The 10,855-nt window shown below is 38.9% G+C and overlaps 1 protein-coding gene across 1 annotated transcript; it reads right to left on the bottom strand.

Annotated features, from left to right (window-relative positions):
• Positions 1 to 920: 920 nt before the first annotated feature.
• Positions 921 to 8,273, bottom strand: tvp23b (trans-golgi network vesicle protein 23 homolog B (S. cerevisiae)). The gene is made up of 7 exons (XM_039787490.1): positions 8,167 to 8,273; positions 7,614 to 7,690; positions 6,460 to 6,604; positions 4,042 to 4,131; positions 3,746 to 3,871; positions 2,480 to 2,608; positions 921 to 2,387 (listed from the first exon to the last, which is right to left on the bottom strand). The coding sequence occupies exons 1-7, from the start codon at positions 8,176 to 8,178 to the stop codon at positions 2,361 to 2,363; spliced, it is 606 nt and encodes a 201-aa protein (XP_039643424.1). The 5' UTR covers positions 8,179 to 8,273; the 3' UTR covers positions 921 to 2,360.
• Positions 8,274 to 10,855: the final 2,582 nt, after the last annotated feature.

Genomic DNA, 10,855 nt, shown 5'->3' with positions numbered 1-10,855 from the left:
ATTACCGAGAAAATAACATGGATGGTTCCAGGTTCTCAAGTACAGTTAATGATCACTATTACTGTCATCGAATTTTGGGTTGTTTTATTCAATTTTGTAGCATTTGAATGAATGAAACTGTTTCTAAACAGTATTCTGACTCAACTTTGAAATGCACTTGTCTGATTATCCATCAACATACATTCCTATAATATTAGTCAAAATAATAATAATAATAATAATTTATAATTTCAGTTTTTTTGACTCAAAAATTAGGTATAATTTAAAAATCCAACGAGGTTTATTGACCATGAATTCCGAAAAAGAAGTGTAACACTAGTGGTAATAAGTGGATGTCCGTGGCGTGTAAAAAACACAAAAAACAAGCGACAAAAACATTGAAAAAAGTGTCAAAAACGTCAGAAAAAAAGTTAAAAAAAAGGGGCAAAAACGTCAGAAAGAGGGTTTAAAAAAAAAAAAAAGACTAAAACATAAGAAAAATGTCAAAAAAAGAAAAACGTCAGAAAATGTGTCAAAAAAGGGACAAAAAAGTAAGAAAAACGGTCAGAAAAAGGGTCAAAATCACCGGGAAAAAAGCGAAAACAAAAGTGTTAATTTTCTATTTTGACCGAGAGGACAACAGGTGCTTGGTCGGCAGGGGAAGACAACACGAGGGTTAAACATTCATACAAAGTTGTTAACTAAAATAGTTGACTGTGAAATAATCCAATACATCTTAAAATCAGCTTCATTTTCTGAAAAGTTTGTTCATTGATCTTCAAAATAACTGTTTATAAATATAAAAGGAGGTCATTTCAGTTTTAATCCAACGGTTTCTTTCTTATCTTCAAAATTTCCCGTTTGCTCAATCAGATTTCCTGATCGGTCGAACGAGCCCGTTGTTTGTCTCGAGAGTCCAAGGTAAGAAAACTACCACACTGTTCGGAAAAATGTTACAAATGTATTTGCACAAAAGAAGACGTTCCACATAGTTTCTTTACATACATATTTACAAACTCCTGGGATACTTTACACTGTTACTTTACAACCTTGTCCATTATACAAAAACACAAATGTTTGTATAACACCTCTCAAACACATTATTCGTTTTATAAAGATTAAAGTTAGGAATCATTGAGTAAGTTTACATGCACGCTAATATTCCACGATTATTTCACAATATGACAATCATACAGGTCACGTAAACAGCATATTCGGTTTGGATATTCCAAAAAAAAAGACCTTTTTTCCAAATATTTTTAGATTAAGACGTTTGATATTCCGATATTATTCATTCTTTGGACATGTATACAGCGTATTTAGGATATTTGTGTCAATCAGAGGTTTTTAAAACCACAGTTTGTGACCGTTTACGGTCTCTTGTGCGTTTACGGCTTACGGTGAGCTCTGTGCGTTGCTATGGTTACTGTACATAAACCAACCAAAACCAACCAGCCAGAGGTGTATAGTCCAGGTGCCAGAAAGTAGAAATCCTGTCCAGCAGCTGTCCCAACCATCACTAAACCAGCTCCTCTACCAGGTAGATGAGCTCGTTAGTGAAAACACCTGTTCTAGATGTAGAGGCAGATCCAAAAACATGGCAGGATTTTTACTTTCTGCCACCTGGACGATACACCTCTGCAACCAGCCAAGCGTTTGCAAGGTTACGGTAGAGAGGCACGGTCAAAATATGAAGACAGAGAAACACAGCTACTTTTTGAAACGGTATGAAAGACTTGGGATATCTACAGGTTTTTGAATATGCGCACTCATCACATCGTCAACGTTTTCAAGAAGATGGTTGAAGGGATCAAACAGGGAGGCTGTGTTCACGCTCTCCAACAAGCCCGCCACCGGTGGAACACTTGGTGAAAAAAATCCTATTTTGCACGGCTGCATGTAAGCAGGAATATTAGTTTTCATTAGCCATGTGAACAGCATATTCGGAATGGTGTCTTTTTTCGTATTAAGGGAAAAAAGCGCAATATTATGTGCATGTAAACGTAGTCAGTGAAGAAAAAACTAAAGAAGAGAAATTAAAGAAAACAGACTAAAGAAGATACCTCAGGGAGATGATCGACTACATGCCACTTTAACATTTCACACCATTACGCCCTTTTTCCACTCATGCATAAAAGTCTGTGAGGTTTCATAGCTGAGCTTCGGTTACTGGAAACAGCTACCAGATCTATCTGTGGAAAAAGAAACTTTCTTTTGGGACTGATTGAGTCGCAACATTACATTAGAAAGAAACAAAAGAAGAAAAAAAAACTGTTATTTCAGTTAATATTTCAAAAAGACTTTTCTATCAAGTTGCTAGAATAATATATATAATAGCATTAATAACAATGCAAACATGTTCAAAATCGCAGAGCTGCACTCTACGATTCCTCTTCTTTAGACAGCGCCTGGGGACGAGAAACACGACATATGTGAGAATTGGTGAAACGACGATAAATAATGGGACTATTCAGCGTATTTCACTCAAAATTCAAGTCACCTGTTTGAGGAACTGTCGCCCAAAATAATTTGTAGCCATATTCTTTAAGCTGGTCCTGCTTCCCACTTTACAGCGCACGTAGCCGTAGAGGTTGGCGCCTTGCAACACCACGCCCATGATCACCACAGGCTGCATGGGGGGGGGAGACAGTCAGTCAGGGTTTAATAGTTAGGATTTGAAAACACTGGAACATTACACACTCATAACGCTCTCTTTAACTTCCTCCCCACTGCCATCACTCTCCTGAACTGAGGATAAGAGGAGTCATCCCCACTTTGGCCACTCACCCACTTCTACACACATTACATACTTATCATACCAATATGCATCTTGTTATTTTTGCGTTCTAGCTTTGATACATCTACAGACATCCATACATTACTGATCAACTGATTTCACGTTTATCTTTGTTAATTTAAATAAATTTGATTTAATTGAACAAACATGTGTGTCTCCACCTTTTGTCGTGCCTTTGAGCCAGGTCATGACATACACTACTTTTTGCACTCTACATCCCACTCCATGTGTACTTGTCTTGATATTATGTCTTCTTTGTCTATTTGTATATTATGTTGATATGTGCCTATATGTATATTGTTGTCTCTATTGTACAGTATGTGTCTATATCACTAGTTGTCTACTGAATGTTTACTACTACATGTCTATTTGTTGAATGTATATAGAGTTAACACCTACCAAAGTCAAATTCCTTGTGTATGTAAGTATACTTGGCCAATAAAACCGATTCTGATAAAACTGATTCTGATTAAAAATGGCCCGGTAATATTCCATATTTCTCTTATCAATAGGTCCCATCAAAAACCAATAATGAATGCATCTACTAACAAGTATTGTGTTTGTATAAAGTCTGATATATCTTCTTCACTCCTCTGTGCCATAGAGCTCCATTGTTGTCCAAAAAACTGTCCAAAAACACATTAATGAGCCACACTGTTGCACCGGGGGACATGTTCCTTCATCACCATCAGGGTTCAACAGTAAGGGTAGCCTGATGGCCCGGGGCAAGTAAAACGCCACGTTGGGCAAGTTAATACAACAACCGATAAAGAAAAGTTTCAATCATTTTCCCCCTGATCATTATCTTATCATAAATTAACTTATCGTTCTCTGTCCCTCTACGAGGCTTTTGTGAAGTCTGAGTCCAAGGCAGATAAAAGTGGTTGATTTTTCAAAGGAATTTCTTTCATTGAAAATAAGAAAATGACAAAAGAACAGCAGTTTAATCCTTTAAAGTCAAGAACTTACCACCCATTTAATCTTAAAGGAAAACAGGGTGCTGAAAGCAAAGACGACCCAGAGGACCGGACAAACAATCAGTCCGATCCAGAAGATTCGGGACTCAGAATCTGCCGCCTGTTGCTTCCCGGTACCCTGAAGAAAACAGGATAAACACAGTACTATAAAGCCTGATGACAAGTAAACAAGGGTATCTATCAACTCCACACAGTACAACAGGTCATGTGAGGTTTAGGATCCCCTTGTTGGACCAAACGACTACTGCAACACCAAAGCAACATGGAACGAGCGAAGGAGCATCTTACCTTCCTAGACTCAAACACCCAGTGGTTGCGTCCGTCATCATCCACCTGGTTCCACCACCGCAGACTAACCATCAATCTCCCAGTGATGTTCTGGAAATACATCAGGGTTTCCCCCAGAAAAGTTGTTAGGCCCGGTGGCAAGTGGCTTTTTTTTTTTTAAAAGAGGGCCCGGCCCGGTGCCAGTCATAGCCTGATGGCAGCGCTAACGTAGCATGGCTCCAGAGTCAGGCTAACTTTTTTCACTAGGAGCACAGTGGCCTAGCCTCGTGAGACCGTCCTGATCTCGCGAGCTCCAGTTTTCCACTCGCAGATCAGTCTGGCATCTTGAGATAGAGAAAATTTGGAGCAGTTCGCCAAACGAACGGGCCAATCAGCGTTGTTTTTGAGGCGGGTTAGGTGGTGATAGACAGATGGTTTATCCAATCAGCTAACCAGGATTTTCAGACAGCGGTCCGGGAACCTGAAATGGGGTCTTTTATTCCTAAATTCTCGTTACACAAACGGCAAATATCCTTTACCGACATGTTGCTTGCATGCTGAGCTAACGAGCTATGCTTTGCCTGCAGCAGCAGGGGCGGGCTTGTGGTTGTATTTTCATACGCTTCGTGGATCTGATTGGTTGATTTGGCCCGTCTATCACCAACATAGGTGATAGACAGATGGTTCATCCAATCAGCTAACCAGGATTTTCGCCCCTTCCCAAAAGTTCTCCAACGGAAAGTTCCCAGATGGATATGCCGAGCAAATGCGAAGCAATCCATCTGGCGGAGTCAGGTTAACAGTGGCCCCCAACTGAAAATTTTAGGGGCACAACCAGAAAATTTAGGGGCACACACCGTAAATCAACATGCAAAATATTCACATTTCTACTAATTTCCACTGTGTTACTAATAAATACTTAGATAATAGATGAAGAAATTACAATGTGCTGTTTCAAATTCAGTGTCACTTTTGAAGATGCAACATATAAGGTAAAGTGACATCCCCATCGCTGTCATGACAGTAAAAAATATATATTTTGTTTATTATTGTATTTGTATATTATTTTTTAGCCTGTTTTATTTTCATCATGACCGTTTTTAATTGCTCTTTAATGTTTCATGTAAAGGACTTTGAATTGCCTTGTTGCTGAAAGGTGCTGTAGAAATAAAGTTGCCTTGCCTTCCAACCTCAGCCTGTCAGACAGTCCCCAGGGCACAGAAACCACTGTTGTGCCTGGCTGCTCGTCTCCGAGGAAGTGTAACATCAACAGCACCGCGACTGCTTTCGGCTCGCCATTAATATCATATCACAGCAAACGCTGTCTGTGTGAAGTTATGGAAAACTGTAACCACTTTATCGGCATTAATGTGACTCACTGTGACTTCAACAAAACTGCCGAGCCGATGTAGTTTGCATCGTCTGCAGCTCTGCGTGTGTGCGAGTGTGTGTGTTTGTGTCAGAGCTCTGCTCTCGGTCAATTTTCAGAGGAAAGATAAGCTTGGCTTACGCGCTCTCAGGTACCGACATTTCAACGTTTAACGTCTAAAAAAGGGGGCAAATTTACTGGTCGCACATGTGCGACTGGATGTAAAATTCAGTCGCACACTCTCAAATTTTGGTCGCAAAATGCGACCATTTGGTCGCAGTCTGGAGCCCTGCGTAGAGCCCAATAGTTTCTGTGACAACCGAAACATGGATGGAATCGCGTAATTGAGAATTTAACAAAGCTATAAGACAGATTCCACAGGGCTCTACATTAAGTGCTAAAAGCTAACTGGAGATGTGAAAATATGACTACGTCTAAGTTTCCAAACGAGCCGCCCCACTGTAACTAGTTTAAAGATATAGATAGAGATATGGACTATTGGATAGTATTGTTTTTGTTTTGTTATTTAACATTATAACAAAATAAGGAATGTAAAATGTTTCTGTTTATTACAGTGTTTGTGTTTCTTAAAATTAAAACAAACAATGGCTATTTGTGGAACACCGGTACTGTGCCTACCTGTTGTTCTTTGCTGAGCCAGTAGGCTACACTGTTGGTTCAATTTAAGGCTCTGGTCAACAGGATTTGGTAATCCTGAAATTTGGTATTTGGATCACAGTGATCCAATCCAATGTTCCTTTTAAAAAACTGGCATAAAAGTAAGACTGATCAGGTGATCCTGGATAGCAAAACATGGGAAATCAATATTGTCCAGATTAAAGGTTTTGAAAAATAGTCCTACTGAGAGATCCAGAGAGAGTTGTGTGGAGCTGATAGTCTTAATTAGCTTTGTAGCAACTCATTTGGCAACGGCTTGAATGTAACGGACGTTCATTGATATAAAACAGTTACGCACGAAAGCTTTAAATTAATACCAGCATTGATAAAAAGAATTCCTGTTGTTGACTAGAGAGAACGTATCATGTAAAATAATAACAAAAAAAACACACCTTCACTGTCCAGAAGTCACAGGAGAGCAGAAGGATAATTGTGACCATGCAGGCGATGAAACTGCTACTAAAAATCTCACAGAGCAGGTACACGATGATGGCACTCACTCTGAAGAACAGGTGAAAGAAGGACGCCACTGGATGCCTGGTAACAGAACACATGTAATGCAATGTTGAGCATGTTTCATCTGCATGGTAGAACAACTCATACTGTACCGCAGGGCTGATACTTATTATTTGCATCATCTATTATGACAACAGAGACGGTCACAAAATGCTTTACAGTCAAAGAAATCAAATGACATCTAATAAAGTAAAATAAACAAATCAAAGATAAAACACCAGACAAAATATACAAGAACAAACAAGACAAGTTCATAACAAATGCCATGACTGAATCAGAGAATTTTTACTTTTTCCATTTAAAAAAAACAAACACCAGACTCAAACCAATTATTTGATTCTTAAAATAGTCCCCAATATTCATTTAATAGCTGACAACTACTTGATTAATAGATTCAGTCTGCAGCTCAAGTGCGGCGCGGTCGCTCTCTTGTCTTGATATTAGTATAATAGTCTTATTTTTGTATATTATGTTGATATGTGCCTGTATGTATATTGTCTCTATTGTACAGTATGTGTCTATATTACTATTTGTCTACTGAATGTTTACTACTACATGTCTATTTGTTGAATGTATAGAGTTAACACCTACCGAAGTCAAATTCCTTGTGTATGTAAGTATACTTGGCCAATAAAACTGATTCTGATTGCATTCAGCCTTCTTTCTCATGCAACAGTTACTTTGTTTGCATACATTGTTTTTTCTGTATTTATTGTTAATTTCATATTCATGTTTGTGTATGTATGCGCCTTTCACCAAGGTAAATTCCACATAGGTGTACTTATTGTGGCAATAAAACCTTTTCTGATTCTGATATCATATGTATATATACAATTTTTTTTTAAATATGCACAAATGTATGTCCAGTGCACCGCATAGTAGTCACATGTTTTGTTTACCTTGTTCAGCTTTGTTGTCCTTGTTATTTGCGGTACGTCTATGTCTAGCCCGAGTTAAATCCCTTGTATGTGTTCACTTAACTTGGCCGTTAAAGCGGATTTGAGAGCGTTAAATCCACATGTTAACTTACCTAATATTGGTTTTCTTTGACCTTTTCCCTGCATCCTCCTCCGCGTCAAACAGAGACACGTCTTCGTCATTGTTATCCTGAGGGATCAATGAAGGAGATGCTAAACCCTCAGAGACTCGGAACACCAACAAAAAACATTTAAACTAAACCTTCATCTTTGTTTACATACTAGCTAGTCACCTTGCTATCGTCAGCTGGCTATTTGTGACAGCAGTTTGAATGCATGCAAAGTTATACAAGCCGAAAGTAAACACTGTTGTGGGTGTTGTTCAGAAGAAAAAAGAAAACTTCACCGTTGTACGGTTTTGGGAAAAGGGGGAAGCTAAATTAACGTTAGCTAGCTGTGTACGTGAGAAATGTAAATAGCTACAAAAGCTAGCGTGCTAGCTAACTACTTAGCAACATTAGCACGACAGATGTTCACTTTAGCTGGAAAATATTTTGTTTTGACGAGCTCATGTACTGTTCTTAGCTGTATTAGATGACGCTACTTTGGACGCTTGACATATTTCTACATAGCAGATAAAAGATAAACACGAAAAGTGTCACTTACGTCTGTTAGCATGTTGGAAACTGAGCAGGCTCTTCCTGGTTACGTCCACGGAAGGCAGAACGTCATCGTTCTACTGGTTACGTCTTCTTCTTCTTTGGGGTTTTACGGCAGTTGACATCCTATGCGTTGCATTACTGCCTCCTACTGGTCATTACTCGTTATCTATTATTCCATTTCATTATCATCTAAGTAATAATAATAATAACTTTATTCAGGACACAAATGGAAGGTCCATAGTACATTAAAAATGAAAATATTTACTAAGACATATAGCAATAAATATACAGTACAATTAATACAAATTAAAAAAAGGTCAACAACCTTCACCTGTAACATACTGTACAAACAGGAGCGCCAATGTCTCCACACTCTAGATGCAAACCTGACAGAGCTAAAATCAATGTGGGCTAAAGCTTGTATAATTCTGTTTTCTGAGACAGACATTCTACACTATACTATCAATACGTAAAATACGTATAAGTAGTCCGGTGCTCTTCAAAAATGTAAATATGTTTCTATTTACGGAAACCCCACTTTCAAGGACGTCTTTGAACCTGATTTCCACTGGTCCTAATTTATGTAATACTGCTAACATCAGCCCATATTCTTGATTGTATTTCCTCCATGAAATCAGGACATTTCTCAGGACTTTTCCTCACACAGACTGCAGTGCCCTGTTTGGTGTTTTCCTATTATAAAAAGTGTACTGTTCAATCTGCTGGTACCAATTCTCAATTTACTGATAATTACTTGCTCTTTTGAGTTAGGCCCACTGTTTCTCACTCCTTCTTTATTTTATATTGCATGCAAGTGTCTTTGTGCATGTTATAGGTTTACAAAGTGAAAAAGCTCAATGTCTAGCCCAAAGGGACTTACCATCTCCAACAGAAAACACTGTTCACCAACTGCTCCAAACAGCTCTATTGTAGTCCAGCCTTTACTTCAGAGACAGACGTGGTCACTTTGTAACACACGTTATAATGCTCGCCTAGCTGCTAGCATGGCACGCCCTCATACTCTGCTTCTGACTGGCTAGTAGTCCTTACTGCTCATGTGCGACTCCCAACAAAGATGGAACAGAAGTGAGATGCCTCACTCTGTAGCTAAAACAGAGAGCTCAACACACAGGGTGAAAAGAGGAGCTGCAGCAATGTGCAGTAAAACTAAAATATGGTGTTTTTTGAAAATTAAACCATGTAAACCTATTCTGATACAACCTCTAAATACAATGATGAACCTGAAAATGAGATTAATATGGGCACTTTAATGTTGTGGGGAAGCTCGAACTATGAACAAAAACAGTCACTTTTTTGTGTGCATGAAGATACAAAGTTTTATTTGCATACAGAAAAATGAAAACACCTTTAAATTCACAGTGGGATGAAAAGTAACAGTAGGCTAGTCCCAAAGGTACAACGGAGGAGTAGGCTATAAATATGACTTGAGCCCAAATAAACATTCATAATTTATCGCATTAGTTTTACAAAGAACAATTCTGCTGTGAACAGGTTTAATGTGGGAAGACTGTCCATTTTTGTTTCACATAATACGCATTTTGTCGCGAGACAAACATTTCATTCAACAGGGCCAAGCCACCACAAAAACAAAACAATAAAGACAATAACAACGACATAATTGTTGGGTGGTACAGATACATGTTAGCGATGATGGTGCCAGAGCTGCTTTTTATTCGCTTTCGTCACAAATTCATCGTTTCTAGCGCCTCATCACCCCAGGCAATAGAACAGCTTCTGAAATACTCATATTCATGTAACAAACACTACACAGTCAAGTTGCTGCTCTACTGTTCATATATTCTCTGAAAGGAGCCCAAGGGGTACCTAGACCACGATCATAGTCTGGAAGGGTTGAAGCTGCATTCTCCATAGAAAGCAAGTCCAGAAACTCCTTCAACCAGTTCTATTTCTTATACCAGTCTAATTTGCATATTTTCCAGTTCATGAGTATAATCCTGTCACTGCCCGATGTGAGTCGAGTGCAGAGGTGAGTCACGCATGCTCAGATTTAAACTGTTTACAGGCATAACGTGCCTTACTGAAATTTGTGAAATCCATAAAATAATAAACTTCTCTTTACATACAATAAGAGAAGATGGAAATCATTTCAAAAAACGTTTTAGCTATCTATGATTGTTAGATTGCTAACGTTAGCTCAAAACGCCATTCAAGTGACAGCCTTTGTTGTGTTTGATTGCTAACTTGTAGCCAGCAGCAGCAGTCAATTGAAAAACGTTTTAGCTATGATTGATTGCTAACGTTAGCTCATAGACTGTGCGTTAGCTCAAAAAGCCGTTAGCATCTTGGAGGCTACTTTTCGCAAAGTGACGCATGCGCAACTCACATCTGCACTCGTCGCAAAGTGACGCATGCACGACTCAAATCTGCGCTCGATTCACATCGGGGAGTGACAGTCCTCTTCACGGAGAGAAAATGTAGTGCAACTGTTAGCGCTTTTCCACCACATGGTACCTGCTTGACTCGCCTTGACTCTACTCGCCTTTTTTGGTTTTCCATTATGAAAAAAAGTCCCTGGTACCTACTAACAGGTAGGCTACTTTTTTTAGTGCCAACTCAGTCAAGGCTGCAAGCGAGCTGAGGTGATACCAAAAGGTGACGTGAAAGCGACAGAGAAGGGTGTCCTGAACAAACCCGCCATTTTTTAATAGTTT

Source organism: Perca fluviatilis, chromosome 21, assembly GCF_010015445.1.
Source record: "Perca fluviatilis chromosome 21, GENO_Pfluv_1.0, whole genome shotgun sequence".
In the NCBI taxonomy this organism is placed as follows: domain Eukaryota; kingdom Metazoa; phylum Chordata; class Actinopteri; order Perciformes; family Percidae; genus Perca; species Perca fluviatilis.
Note: the sequence above shows the minus strand (reverse complement) of the source record. Positions and strands in the feature narration are given on the sequence as shown.